General features: G+C 39.8%; 2 protein-coding genes across 2 annotated transcripts in view; both read left to right on the top strand.

The window, feature by feature from the left end:
* LOC109913838 (cadherin EGF LAG seven-pass G-type receptor 2-like) overlaps nt 1-15832 on the top strand; it is a 990249-nt gene that overhangs the window by 600444 nt on the left and 373973 nt on the right. The window lies entirely within an intron of this gene.
* The window catches only part of LOC109912364 (semaphorin-3D-like), an 82825-nt gene that overhangs the window by 51382 nt on the left and 15611 nt on the right, over nt 1-15832 (top strand). Inside the window, exons 8-12 of the mRNA XM_020511787.2 lie at nt 10356-10470; nt 11325-11394; nt 11819-11963; nt 13661-13883; nt 13968-14056. Of these exons, the coding sequence (XP_020367376.1) occupies nt 10356-10470; nt 11325-11394; nt 11819-11963; nt 13661-13883; nt 13968-14056 (642 nt within the window). The remainder of the gene's footprint in view (nt 1-10355; nt 10471-11324; nt 11395-11818; nt 11964-13660; nt 13884-13967; nt 14057-15832) is intronic.

Below are 15832 nucleotides of genomic sequence, written 5' to 3'. Positions count from 1 at the left end.
TGTGGCCTTCTTTATGTAGAACTGCCAATGTTCACCATCATTATCCGTTTGAATCTCATCACAGCTTCAGGGACTAACAAACAGCCTAACATGCAAACCCTGAATTTAATGTCAGATATTCACTGCTTCATCACAGAAACCACATTGAACCCCTTCCAAGATGATAGACAGTGAAATCAAGTGATTTTCATTCCCCACATGGCTACTGCTTGCCTTTGTTGCCTGTGCTCAGCACCCACTGCTGGCAGTGCTTCCAGCCTCACTGCCAAAGGGGCTATTTTCATTTATAAGCAAAGCCATGAGGACACTGAATCTCTTGTGCCAAATCAAGACCCAGATACACACATTGGGCAGAAGCATTTGCACATTCAAATGAGATGTCCTGCAAAGGAACATTGTGGATTAAGGGTAACTCCCAGAAATTTCACAGATTTTCCATGACAGTGTGGTATTAAAGTAGAGGGAATAATGGGTTGGGAAGAATAACATTAAATAAGTATATAATTTTCAGGATTACCGATAAGAAATGCTCCTGCTAACATTGTTGTATAAACTAATCCGGTACACAAGATTATTTCTTGAAGTTTGAGATGTTCTTTCAAAATAAAGCAGATTTCCACTTGACCTTGTGTCAGATTTTACACAGGAAATTGAACTCAAACTGACTTTTGATTCTGTTAATTCATTTCAGCAATGGACAAAATATATCTTTCCTGACAATCTAGTAAACTCTGCATTCTATCAGTCTATAGAATAATAATTGTTTTCTGAAGGAGCTAAGCTCAGATTTCAGTTTCTTCTAATAATATCTTCAGATTAATACGAAAATAAATTTACAATTTAAGAATAACATCTGAATCTAAGCCATTCTAAATTTTAAACAGAAGTCTTTGGTTCCCTTTTCCGTCTCTCCTTTAGGATGTCAGCTGTCCTTTTAAAAACCGCCTGCTGTCATAGAAATGCTTTCATGACTGATATATTGTTTCAAGTAGTATTCCTCAGGCAGATAGAAAAGAACCTGGAGAGATTTATGTACTAAACTTGGAACTGCACCAAAGGCTAGTGAAGGGTCAGTGCCCTGCCATGTAAGTTATTCGTGATGTTTTAAAGTGTTTCCACATGTCAATGGAGCCTTGTGGGATCACAGTGAAGAGACAGAATCCTACCATTGTTCAGATTCTAGTTATTAAAATGATGAGCTTTTGGAAAATTTTAAGGAAAAAATATGGACCTGTAAAATACTGATAGTAAAACATAATTTCATGTTGTTCCTGGCCAATTGATCTCACATGTCATGGAGGATTGTGAGAAACTCTATCCATACTTCATAGAAACACAGAAATGAATTTTACAGGGGTGGGACTGGATATTTTTTGCTTACCCCACTACCTAGCCGGTAGGCACTTCACTGTCTTTAAATGTGGATGCCTCACAGGGACAATACCTTGGCAGAAGCCTTAATAAGTTGAGATATGGATTTCTGCCCTTCAGGCCTTAAGTGAGGACATTTTGATTGTCTGCTATTGGTGACCCCAGAGAGTAAGTGAAGGGATGTAGGGGTGTGGTTTTTGAGGCTGGGGGAGACATAAAGAGGATCATATGATCTCAGGGAGGGATTACCTGATGGGCACAAGGCACCCCACTTTCCTTCCCACCTTGAGTCTTCCTTCCTTCCTTCCACCTTCCCCAGTCGCAGGCAAAGGCAGAACGATGTCCAAATTGACTATTAATTGACTACTTAAGGGGACATCACTAGGCCTAAGGGAGGGCAGGCTGCCTGGACCTCCCCTAAACACTCCTCTAACCCCATAAATTCAGTGTAGTGGGAAGGCAGTATACTGGCTACCTGCTTTACTTTACATGCCCCCTGCCTTCAAATAATCCAACTGGGTACTGAGGCATGTGGAATCTTATACATTCTGCTGTGGCTTGTTTGGTGGTGAGGCGGGAGTGGAGGCACTGAATTGTGCATGCGGGTGAATGATGGAGACCGGGCCACCACCTTATCTCCATCCTGTTTTATGGTGGGAAGGCCACAATGGTCCCATCACCAATTGTTACCCTTAAGTGGCCAATTAAGGCCCAAGTAAAGGTCTCATCACCCCACCACTAATGCTACCCCAGTGACAAGTAAGGTGAAACATTGTGGCAACCATACATTGATGTGTACACTTGCAGGTTCCTGGGAGGGGGGATGGGTGGGCTAACCCTCATTTGATGTCAATCACTGTGTGATTGAGAGCCTGACATCATGAGCGGGATGTCTTACTGAGAGCTACATCCCAACTTATGCTGCTAAACACCTTCCTCCACAACCTTGCAACCTCACCTTGTGGCTACGCTTCCTACCATCACCCACCACTTCACGGGGGTCTCCTCAATCTGACGCTTTTGGTGGATATAATGCTAGTAGCAGCCACCACCACCTATCTGGAGAAACTGAGTATAAAACAGCCACAGAGAAAAATAGAAAATTGGAGCAGAAGTAAACCTTCTGGCCCTTCAAACATGCTCTCTCATTCAATATGATCATGGCTGATCATCCAACTCCATAGCCTGTTCCTGCTTTCTCCTCATACCATTTGGTCTATTTTGCCCTAAGATCGACATCTAGTTATTCTTGAACACAGTCAATGTTTTGGCTTCAACTCCATTCTGTCACAAAGAACTCTACAGGCTTACCACACTCTGAGTGAAGAAATTTATCTTCATCTCAGCCCTAAATGGCCTAGCCCATACCTTTAAACTGTGCCCCTTGTTTCTGGACTTCACAGTTATCAGGAACATCCTTCTCACAATTACCCTGTTTAGTCTGGTTAGAATTCTATAGGTTTCCATGAGATCCCATCTCCTCCCATCATTCTTCTAAACTCCAGTGAATATTGTCCTAACCTGTCTAGTCTCTAGCCTCTGATTAATTGGCAGCTTTTGAAGATGGGACTCCCACCCCAGAGGGTCATTATTGCTCGACACTGGCCGGTTAAGTGCTTAAGTGTCACATGAGGTGTGGTGGCCTTCTCTAAAAAAGCAGTGGATGGGCCTCACCAGCTCTCCAGATGGCAGCCTAGATCCCCAGTAACTGTACAAAATTCTGCCAATCCCTGGTCCTTTTGTGAATAACCTTCGTGTAAAATAATAGATAACTTAGTTATATCAGAACGTAGTGAACAGTCGAGCGTATAACTCAAGTTCATGATTTGGCATGGTGTGAAACCCTGCACAGATTCCATTAGTTTCTACGTTTGCTACATCAGCCTAAGTTGCTTTTTTTATTAAAATATTCCACACGCAGTGAGAATACTTGTTGGAATGTGAGTATACTAACAGATTTCTTGCCCTATTCTTGACATTGTCTGAAGTCCCTTGTGAGACAATTGCTTCAATATAAAAGATTAAGTCTTTTCTAATTTAAGTGAACTCAGTCAAGAATTTCTTCCCACTTAATGCACCTCATGATCGAAATGGACATATGGGCCCTGAGGTCCTGCAGCCAGCTTACCAAAAATGTAGCTCCATTCTGAAATCTCTCTTCAGGGAAACAACACCAAGATCCATTTCGATCTTTCACAGAATGGAATCGCTGGCCTCCTGCCGGATTTACAATAGGAGGCTCATATTAAAGCTACAAAATTTCAGGAACAATTATCTATAGGGTCATAAAGTTCTTGTAAACCAGCTTGCCAAGTTATTTGACTCTCGGATCAGATTTCTCTGTTGGAACCGGTTGACTGAATGCACATGTCAGATAAGTAAGTTGCATGGGAAGTTGGAAGAAGGCTGAAGCTTGATGTAACAAAGCTAATGCCAGATGCTTTCATGATTACCATTTGCAAAGCTAAAAACAGATTGGGAAATTCCAGAGTTAGAAGACAAATGAAAGAGGTCACAGTAGATATTGCCCTGAGTGTGATGCGTCATCCTATACTCATCCTGACAATTGCTCCAAATGATTTTAACTTGCATACACATTGTCTTTCTCAAGTGCTTGGTGAGAATTTAACTTACCTCTGCAACAGTTTGACCTTTGAAAGACCTGATCTTCTTTAATGCTTTAAATATTAGAATGTGTGCACTGTTAAAGCTCACACCCTTTCTGTGTTCAGTTTCCTCAGACAATCTTAGTGAACATTTGATTCATGAAGTGAAACTGTATGCATTACAGCCTGAAGTCTAACCCAAAGACAAGGGCCTTGCACTTTCTCACGGGTTGTGACACATTAGGGCAGGAAGGTTCTCAAGGGGACGGAAATTATGATGAGGCCTGCTTACTATTTTGTCATCACACCATTTTGACTGTGTCCTGGTGTAATGGGACATCGTTCTGGCATCTGCCCCCTTGTAGGTGACATCTGGGAAAGAGAGACAACAACAGGAATTATCCATTCAGGCCTTCAAGTCTATTCCACTGCTCAATTCATAATCATAGCAGATGTAAAGCTTTGCTCCACCTACCTTGACACTCTTACATAACAATCTGTCTGTCAATGTCTTGGCGAGTGTTTCATGTTTCCACTGATAAAAAAGAAAGTAAATAGCTTTTTAATCCCTCAGGACATGCTAAAGTGCTTTACATCCTTGGAGTACTTTTAAAAGTTTCATCATGACTTTTTGTGTGTGCACAAACTTTTTGAATTGCATTCTGAAAGACCCAACTCTAATTTTAAGCTCTGGATTACCCACCAGAGGAAACAGCTTCTCTGTTTCTACTCTACCAAATTCTTTTTATCATTTTTGAAATTCTTCAATTAAATCTTCCATTAATCTCCTAAACTCAAAGGAATATAAGCCAGTTTATGCAAGATGCCTTCATAATCTTTCATAATTTAATGATTTTCATCCATTCTGCTAAATCTATATTGTACACCCCCAAGTCAAACCTAACTGTACTGGAAGCTTCTCCCAACCTGAATATGATACACCAGACATTGTTTCACCAAGGCTCTATACACTAAAATATCACCACTAATGCATTCTAGCACCCCCAGGATGTAGGCTTATATTCCACAAGCTTGTTTAGTTATCTTTTGTATTTTTGCACTGCTAATGAATGATGTACATGTACACCTCAATCTTTTTACTCTTCAACAACTCCTGAACTTTCACCAATGTGAAAATATTCTGATTTGCCTTTATTGAATGACTGCAAAATACCCCATTTTGAACTCCATTTGCCATTGTGTTGTTAGACTCACTTAATCTGTTTCAATGCTTTTCTGAGTTTCTGCTCCCTTCCATACAACTCACTGATCATCCTAACATAAGGTCACCTGGAAACTTAGTTTTAGGAAACAGGAAAATGTTTCGACATCTTTACACTGTTTTCCACCCCCTGAGCAATTTTCACCCTCACAAAGTAATCTTCAGTATTTTTATGAATGCTGTATTCACCAAGTGCCTTTTGGCTGCGTGTAATGTAATACTGAAGAATATAAAAAAACTTTTATCACAGCACGTGGTACCTATATGTGTACATTACACACATTAGTTCAAACTAATCAATTCAGATGTATTGCTTTTATCAAGGTGTCATGCTGCAAGAGGACCCAGTAAGATGTCGACAGGGAGCTTTATACCATTAAGTCACATACCATGATATAGTGATGACATAATGAACATGTTCCTTAAAGATTTATCAAATATCCATTGCTAGGCATAACACAATATGTTGTCCAAAGCAAAAACTTTTCAAATGCCTTTCAGTAGATTCCATCTGCAGTATCAGTAGGCACCCATGTACCCACAGATTAACTGCCTCTTCAAAAAATCCATGAAACTAATCAGACTGACTGGTTCTTCATAATTCAGTGGTGATTATATCTGATCAGGGCAGACATTCCCAAATACCTGGCCAATCTGTCTCAACTCTTTGTTTTCTGATAGATTCACAAAAAATATATGAAAAAAATGTTGTGTAGTTACCAGGGTTATCCCTTACTCTCCTGAATAATGGCATGACATTTTTCAAATTTACAACCCAGAATCACAACTTTGTATTCCTGAGATCTTTGTAACATTGGCACTAATACCATTGCAATTTTTTGACCTTTTTTTAATACTCAGAGGTGGGCTTCACCAGGTGCAGGAAATTGATCTACCTTAAGTCTTGTTATTTTCTCCATTACCTGAACCAAACCTCCAAATTGAATTGCTACGAGTTCTACCTCTGATGACCTCAACACGTGGTGCAATACTTGCCAAATGGCAGACATAAGAACCACCAAATTTGGGAATGCTGGTTTCTTTCAGCAAAGTGTCACAAGCAGATCAGCTGTTATTTTCAAATAAGGTCCAATTCTGTGAAAAAGAAGCAATTTATTTTAGCCATATCTGTTCACACTTAGGCCTGCTACATCTTTGGCTACACTTTATAGGGACCCCAGCAACATCAATACTGATGTCAACACCTAATTTACTTCTTGCAAATGTCCTGACCTCAAGAATTCTGGAAGAGTGCCGAATGCTTGGGTCATCTAGTAGAGGCACTGACTAACATTGTTAAAACAGTCTTTCAAGTCGTGATGGTATACCGGCCCATAACGTCAGAGTGCTGCAATATGATTGATATTCACTTCAAGATCAGTTATATATACTGGAGAACAATTTCCACTTAAATTCATCTTTTATTTCATACCTACCCTATGAATCAGTGGAGTAAAGAGTCATAGAGTCATTTAGTATGGAAACAGACCCTTCGGTCCAACCAGTCCATGCCGACCATGTTCCCAAACTAAACTAGTCCCACCCACTTGCACTTAGCCCATATCCCTCCAAAGCTTTCCAATTCATGAACTTATCCAAATGTCTTTTAAATGTTGTAACTGTACCAGCATCCGCCACTTTCTCTGGCAGTTCATTCCCCTCATCCTTTCTAAATCTTTCTCCTCTCACTTTAAAAATAGCTTTGAACACCCCCACCCTAGGGAAAAGACTCTTGTCATTCACCTTATCTATGCCCCTCATGATTTTATAAACTTCCATAAGGTCACCCCTCTCAACCCCCTACGCTCCAGTGAAAAAAATCCCAGACTTTCCTGTCTATCTTTATATCTCAAACCCTCTATTCCTGGCAACCTCCTGGTAAATCTTTTCTGACATTTGCTGCCATACATCAGGTATAACTTTATCTGAAACTGATATAACTCAAACTGGGTAAAAGTATCTTTATCTACCAACCCATGCCAGTGGTATTGCTAACCATTCTGCAATTGCAACTTTTAATATTTTGTTTTGGCTTTCTGCACCCACATTGATGCAATTAGCACACTGCTGCTTAAGTAACACCAAATGAACTTGAACAAACATGATTTTAATAGTTGTTCTTGCTTCTGAGAAGGCCCAGGAAATAGCTCTGTCAGTTTAATTATACAACCAAAATGCCATACTTTCAGTGTAACGTACCTACAGCAGTATGAAGCATCCATCATTTGAAATAGGTTTGACAGTGACCTTTCAACATAGGATGATCTCTACATGAAAGGAAGGTTTTTAATTCATTTTCCTTTGTGTCATAGTACAGAACTTTTGAATTTACTGACACATTTATGACGGTCTTCGAAGCACTGTAAGTCACTTAATATGATGGTTTGCTAAATAAAAAAAGTCTGATGCAAAAAGAAATCAATTTGAAAAGTTGTAATTTATGGCAGGGGACACAAAGTAAAAAGATGTTAGGCATGATTGATTGCACAGAGCAACATCATTCCTCCAAACTAGATTTAATTCTTTTCTTATTTTAGAAAGAATAATTATTGAACAGTGTCTGAAATAATTCATCGAACATTCTCTTGTTGTAATCCTTTGCAGTGTAATTTGAACCCACATAGCTTGCTCACTTTATATTGTCATGAAAGAAAATATATATTTTTATGATTAGTAATTAATAAAGTAATTTCAATGTTTTTTGGGGTTGGGATAAATTCACTTTCTATTCCTAACTGGATCTCTTTTAAACTCATTGATCTTTGAAATTCATTGGCAGGTACACCCATTTGCCATCAAATAAGCACTGACCCTGTACAACAGGCGAACCTGCTCTGTACTTTCATTCCTGTAAAAATGCCAACTGCCATAATTATAAACAATAGAATCAATTTGGATTTATATGGTACCTTCTAAATAGTTTCAAGGAGTATCTTCAAAGGAAATAAGAGAGCTGGAAAAGTTTAGGGAGGGAATTTCTGAGCTGAAATGATTTAAGCAGTTAAAGGTACAGCAATAAAGTCGGGGTTGTTAAGAGGCATGATTTGAAGAAGCACTATTATCTGAGACGGTTTTAAGGTTGCAGAAGGTAACAAAGACTGGGAGGAGCGAAGTCACGGGAGGGTTTTGAAAAGTGTAGGTCAGTGAGTACAAAGATAGTGAGTGGGATTTTTTTTGCAAGAAAGGACTCAAACAATGGGGTTTTAGGTGGCCTACAGGCAATTGAGGGTGGGATATGGACACCAGCCAGAAGTATGTTGGAGTATTTGAAGATAAACTGAACAAATGCCTTGATGCGGGTAATAGTTAGCATATGTGCTGAGGCAGGGGCAAAGTTGGATGATTTATAGATGTATAAATAAAGGGTTTTATGTTAGCACAGATGAAAAATGCAGGAGACCATGCCTGGAACAACACCAGACATACTTAAAATGAGGTGACAACTTTGTGAAGCTACAAAACAGGACTACTTGCGCGTCAAACAGCAACCGATAGACAGAGCTAAGTGATCCAGGGGACCAGATTTAAGCTCTGCAATCTTGTCACATCCAGTTGTGGATGGTAGTGGACAATTAAACAACTCATTAGAGGAGGAGGCTTCACAAATATTCCCAATGTCAATCATGGGGAATCCCAGCCCGTCAGTGGAAAAGATAAGGCTGAAACACTCACAACAATCTTCATCAAGAAGTGCCGAGTAGATGTTCCATCTCCAGAGGTCTCCAGCAGATGCCAGTTATCACCCAATTCTATTCACTTCGTGTAATGTCAAGAAATTGTTGGAAGCACTGGATACTGCAAATCCTATGAGCCCTGACAATATTACAGCAATAGTATTGTAAATGTGTGCTCCAGAACTTGCTGCACTCCTAGCCAAACTTTTCCAGTACAGGTACATCACTGGTATCTAACGATAATGTGGAAAATTGCCCAAGCATGTCTTGTACATGAAAAGCAGGACAAATCCAAACCGACCAATTACTGCTCTATCAGTCTACTCTCAATCAGCAGTAAAATGATGCAAGATGCTTCATTGGTGCTATCAAATAGAACCTGCTAAGCAATAACCTGCTCAACAACAGGCAGTTGCCAACCAAATTATCAATTTTCCAGACAATTCCCTCAGATTCAGCTATGTCGGTGATTCCACAGATGCAACTCTCATTTACACTGCAGAAACAATTAACTGCCAGTCGGAAAGTCCAGGCCATTATGTCATTATATCTAGTGTGGATTAAATTGTCAGCTTTGACTAAGTAAAAGTAACAAATTTAAAAATAGCCTAGTCATCTGCCCATTTACATGCAGGAAGTGTATGTTTGCCCACATCAAACTTATCAAATGTCCCAACTGACTTGGTTCCTGTAGTGGAACTGTGTTTAGCTCATTCAAACAACAAGCTGGTAATTCCTAAATGCTTTTTTGTTTGCAAGTCCCATAACAGCGAACTTACATTTCAGTAACACATTCTAGGATAGTTCTGCCTCTGCAGCCTTCTCTTGTTTACTTTTCTCTTGGAGTAAGAAAAAGAAGGATCTTGGTGAAAAGAACTAAAGTCTTTCAAGGAGGCTATGTGCAGATAATCACAGTCAATAAAAAGAGGTGTGAAAGTCTGGATCCAAGAGGTAAGTTCCTCTACTGCATTGAATTTGAGTCAGGAGTACTTCTTCCACACAAGCCTACCTCCACATGATAGGTTGATGCCAACACCTTCCCCCTATCCCTTCCCAACAAGAGTTCCCAACCTTCGCACCCTGCCAAATGAACTCTCCCTGTAGGTTGCCACATTGACCAGATATTTCATTTTGCAGTTGCTTTCTCACCTGATAAGCAACCAGGCTGTTAATTGGAAGCCAGAGAAGTTAGCATGCTGTTAGCTATTGCAGGATGTGCATGAAATTCTTCCAGGCTTGCTGTGTGAAAACACATCCCTCTCTCCCTGTCCTTTTCCCAGCTCCAAGAAAATATTGTGGCCTAGTCTTTAATTGACTGACTCATTGATTGTGAGACATTGCTGGCATAATTACATGCTTTTGTCTGAGTTTCTTGTAAATGATGATGCAAGTTGAATTACTTTAAATTGTGTCAAATATAGATTCTCCCAGGTATTGTTTGATTAATGTTCCACCACCTGATTAAGATCTAAATCTTTGCAGAAAGATGTTGGAGGTCAGCGGAGTTTGATCAATAAGTGGACCACATTTCTGAAAGCTCGTCTAATTTGCTCAGTCCCAGGGCCTGAAGGCTATCAGACATATTTTGATGAGCTGCGTAAGTAACATGTCATTTTACTTTTTTAATGAGCATTTGTTTATTCCAAAGCCCTAAAAATAGAAGGCTGTTTATACAAAATTAACATGATACAATGTTGTAGTCTCATAAAATCTCTGTTGTGAAGGCTAATGTTTCTGATTTCATGTCAAACAAATTAAAATGCAGCATAGAGTCTGTTGGATTTCAGTCTTCATTTCTCGAGCCAAATTGAATTGATCTCAATTGAATCCTCTTTTCACTCCGCAAAGTCATATTTGTGATTCCATGACAATTTCATATGAGCAGTCATGCTTCATATACAGGCAAGGAAGACTTACCAGTATTATGAATTGAGAGAACAGCATTAATGTCTTAACATTGATAGGTATGTGGACATTTTTGGAGGTTTTCTACCAATAGCCACATCAGGCAGCTTACTGATGACTGACCTCTGGCTCTAAGTATGGTGGCATGAAGTAGGGCATAGATTCATTGCCATATCCTTCAAAACAAGATTATTGAACTCAGTCATGTTGCTATGTTGAGCTGGTGAGCATAGGCCAAACTGATCCCCAGAAGGGGAGAACTCATCAGAGGATTAATCATTCTTAGATACTGGCATAGTCTCTCATGATAATTATGGAGCAATATTCGCAGAAGTTCAACTTGTTCTACAGTGTAGATGTTGTGTAGAATGGATAAATCTAAAAGGAAAATGCCTGGGAAGAAGATAAAGACATTTTTAAGGATTTAATTTACTTTATTGTGTATATTTATATAGTAAGTACATAACACTGCTCAATTTTACTTGAAAAGGATTAATTTTCTAGACCAAAGTCTCTTACATTATATTCATTTTTTATTCTGTAAAGAGGATGTTTTTCTGTTCAACACAAATGATGACAAATTGCCAGTGATTTATGGAGTCTTCACATCCTCCAGGTAAATAAGAATATCGTTGTACGAAAGAATGGTCATTTTGATCACTCCTGTACAAATATAGAGTATTAGTATTATTTGTTCTGCCCATGCAACCTTAGTGGGTGGAACATTATAACTGCTTTGAAACAACCTTTTGCATTAAATGTTTTTTTTTCTCTGGTTTGCTTAGATTGAACATAGATGTGATTTATTACTTTTTGCCTGGAGCATTGTTCAGGCAATTCAGAACATTTGCATTTAGAGAGATAAATGTGAGAATATTTTTACTAAAAAATCACTCTTTGCCCATTTTTTGTTTAACGGAATTGATCCTTTGCAGCAGTCAAACTTTAAAGTTGAATAACACTGGAAGTCAAACTAAGGAAATTCTCTTTGAAGTACCAATAATTGAGAATGTCCGAACAACATTGCTTTTGTCTCTCAGTTCTGTTTTCAGTGGCTCAGCAGTTTGTGCATACAGTATGGCTGATATTCGTTCTGTATTTAATGGACCTTTCACACACAAAGAGAGCCCGGATCGCCACTGGGTAGAATATCAGGGGAAGATTCCTTATCCAAGACCTGGAACAGTATGTATGCTCAATCATTAACTCTTAGAAAGTATACAGTGTGATAATAGATATAATCTAACGAATTAGAATTAGAATTAGCTTTATTGTCACATGTATACTTGCATGAGTACAGTGAAAAATTTACAAGTCAACACTTATGGTGCCACTTTAAGTACGATAGTACCTAGGTACGGATTCTTAAGTACAAATTCTTAGGGAAAAAAATTAGAAACATGAAGAAATAAAAAAAACCCAGCGTTACAGATCCTAGGTATAAATTAGAAAAATAAAGAAATAAGAAGTTCAGAATGACAGTCTTTCCAACCCTGTCCACACCTAGCCTCCTGTCTGCAGCAGCACTTGACTCCAGATTGGGTCAGGCTTCACGTTGAGGGTCTTGAGGCCGGGAAACGACTGGAATCACCTTGAGGGTGGAAGTCCATGCTGGGCCACCATCATGGTGGGCCGCCAAGAGACGGCAATGCCAGGCCGGAAGACAACTGCGTCGGGCTGAGAGGTTGCCACGGCCAGCTGAGTGATCGCCGGGCCAGGTCCATGTTGAGGCCGAGAGTCGGAGTCCGTGCTGTGGATGGAAGTTCAGGACATCACCGAGAAGAAAGAACGAGAAAAAGACACAAAAAAGGGAAAAAGAAGAGGGGAAAGCAATCAAACGGACAGTGCATCCATCTTGGTCTATTGTAACAAGCAGAAGCAAGCAAAAATTATCAACCCATCTGAACTATTTCTCTGTATCTTTCCAGATGGCCCTCCCACCCAGAGGCTAATTGGATATATATTTGAAAGTGATGAATTTAGAGAGCTATAGAGATAGGGCCGGTTAATGGGACTAGCTGGGTAGCTCTGTCAGGAGCTGGTACAGAGATGATGGGTCAAATGGCCTCCTTCTGTACTATGATTGTATGATTCAATTGTGCTACTTAAATAGCCACAGAAGCTTCTTCCTGTTGGCTTTTTAATTTCTCTATATGGGAGGGCTGTGGGCTCTAGAGAAGCCCTCCTTAACAGAGCTGTCTGACCCTCTGGGGGATCACTGGCAGCAATGGGCACTCCCTCCAACCTTAAACCCATCTGTCCTACCAACACTAGCCTGTCAGGATCTGTCTGATCAACTCTGGCAACCCTCAACTACATTGCCTTTATGCAAGGGTTGGGGGAAGAGAATTAGATGTTTGGGAGGATGAGGTGGTGGAGGGGTAACATTGCTGCGTTCTCACAGCCTTGATACAGTCCCAGACGTGGCCATTGCTTCCATCAATGCTGATGGGTCTGAGGAGCTGCTAGCCTCGAATTGGCTGACAGCAGACTCGAGAGTGGTCATGCAAAGGGAGTACTGAATAAACTTAGTTAGTTGCTGGACAAGGCATAGGTTACTCCAAAAGCCCCTGGAGCAATTGCCCCTTGTTTTCGGACCCATTATCTGGGTCCTCATTGCCTCATCAGAATTTAGCTCAACCTTTTCAATAGACGCTTGAACAGTGGTCAAGAGCAGGAACTCCTCCTTGAACAGGAGCCCAATTGGCATTTCAGTGTTGCACTCAGCTCATTTTTGGTAAATGCAACTAATTAATTATCTCAAAAGCATACAATGCTTTATATTACAGAAGCATTGGTACCTTCGTTGATATTGTAATCAGCTGTAAAGATGTATTAGGAGTTAATAAAATCCATGTGTAAATTCCTGCCATTTTTTTCAGTGTCCCAGTAAAGCATTTGACTCCACAATCCAGACAACCAAGGATTTTTCAGATGATGTCGTTAGTTTCATTAAGAATCACCCAGTGATGTACAAGGCTGTGTATCCAATAAACAAGAGGCCTGTTTTCATTCAAGTGAATGTTGGTTACAAAATTACACAGATTGTTGTCGACCGTGTTACTGCCAAGGATGGCCAATATGCAGTCCTCTTTTTGGGTACAGGTACATGAAATAATCATTTGCAATAAAATGTTCTAAACATCTGTATATTCTTTCATTAATACACTTTTTCTATGTCTTTTAAAGACGTTGGAACAGTCATAAAAGCGTTGAGTGTAACCAAGGACAGTTTGAACGCTGAAGAAGTTTTACTGGAGGAATTGCAAGTATTCGAGGTACAGAAGATCAATTTGTATAACTTAATTGACAGCTGAAAAGTCTTTCCAGTGATTATAGTTAAACTAGCATGTGGGACTTTCTCTCCCTAACCAATGCCAGGAATTCATGTATGACTAATGCCAAATCCCCACCAATGACTTCAGCAGCAATAGTGGGATCTAACAGTATTGTACTTTCTTATTGAAAGCATTAATATCTGAACAACGCAGAAAATAATTATACTGACCAATGCCAACATTCTCAATACTTTTTGTACTTTCTTTGAATTGAGTCATTTTATTTACTTTTTTAAGAGATCTGTGAATTTTGCACCCATGAAGATAGATATAGATAATTTTGGGCACTATCCAATTCTGGAATTTCTGCAAAGGTTCTCCTGATGTCGTGCTGTTACTTTGATGGAAGATTAATTGAAATTACAGAGAACCTACTGTTTACTTCTGCCGTGCTGCCTATTCTGTACCAAAGTTATACTGGGAGAGTTCGAGATTTCAACAGACATTCTACACATTGATTGCTGCATCCTAGTTTGGATACATAAATCTGGAATTTCCATAGAATTTCTCTTGATTTCCAACCATTACCCTGTCCCCAGCAGATGCCTCAGACTGGCAAGGTCACTGGTCAAGAGCAGCTCCTTATGATGTTTTCTCATGGGTTTCCCCAACCCTGTGCCAAAGTCACAGCCAGGAGTTGCAGCAATTCTCCCAAATAGAGTCAGCACAGAATATTCACAAATCATAAAGTTTGTCCCTCTGCAATTATCAGAGGGATATCATCTGCTCCGACAAAGGGGGATCTTTTTCATTATCTGTTTATCAGCTGTCCAATTGCCTGTCCAGCTGAGACTGCCAAAAATCAGCAAATAACTTGACGTTGAGCAGGGCAACGAGGATTCCATAAATATTGATGCCATGAAATAAGACATGCGTTTATGATGGATAAGTAAACATTTACAAGAACAATATAGTTTAGATAGCAAGTTTAAAAACCTCGATGTTTATATATTGATATATAAATGTGCTGCATTAATCGACTTTTAACCTTATATATTTTACTTTTTCTTTCTAAAACTGGTTAAATTCGTTATAAATAACTGTTAATTTGACAAACATTCTGTTTCCAATGTTCAAAAAAAAGGTTTGTTATCTGGCTTTTAGGATTCAATTTTCCAAGTCATGCAAACTAAAAAATTGCAGGCATGTTGCCCTTCCATTTCAACTGCTGATGACTTTTTTTTGATTCACGGCATGTGGGCATCACTGGTCTGGCCAGCCTTTATTACCAATTGTTAATTGTTCTGATGAAGATGGTGGTGCGTTGCCTTCTTGAACTGTTCTAGTCCCAGGAGGGGCGGAGGAGGACCGGGGATTGGGAGGTGGGGAGACAGCAGTAGGGACTCCCAGAGTGCTGTTAAGGAGGAGTTTGAGCCAGCATCAGTGAAGGAACAGTGAAGTAAAGTTTAAAGTGGATTAGTGTGTAGCTTGGAGGGGAACTTTTTTTTTCACAGGTGTTCTTATACACTCCTGCCTTCTAGATGTAGAGGTTGCAGGTTTGGAAGGTGCTGTTGAAGATGCCTAGCTGAGTTGCTGCGATGCATGATGAAGGTGGTAAATACTGCTGCCACTGTGAAGTAGTAAACGGAATATATGTTTAATGTGATGAATGGGGTCAAGCAGACTGCTTTGTCCTGGAGAGTACATAAGTTTCTTGAATGTTGTTGGAGCACACCCATTCAGGCTAGTGCAGAGCTTTCCATCACATCTCTGACA

Source organism: Rhincodon typus, chromosome 25 (assembly GCF_021869965.1).
Source record: "Rhincodon typus isolate 14 chromosome 25, sRhiTyp1.1, whole genome shotgun sequence".
NCBI lineage: Eukaryota > Metazoa > Chordata > Chondrichthyes > Orectolobiformes > Rhincodontidae > Rhincodon > Rhincodon typus.
The sequence above is the reverse complement of the archived record's forward strand: the minus strand, read 5'-3'. Positions and strand labels throughout refer to the sequence as shown.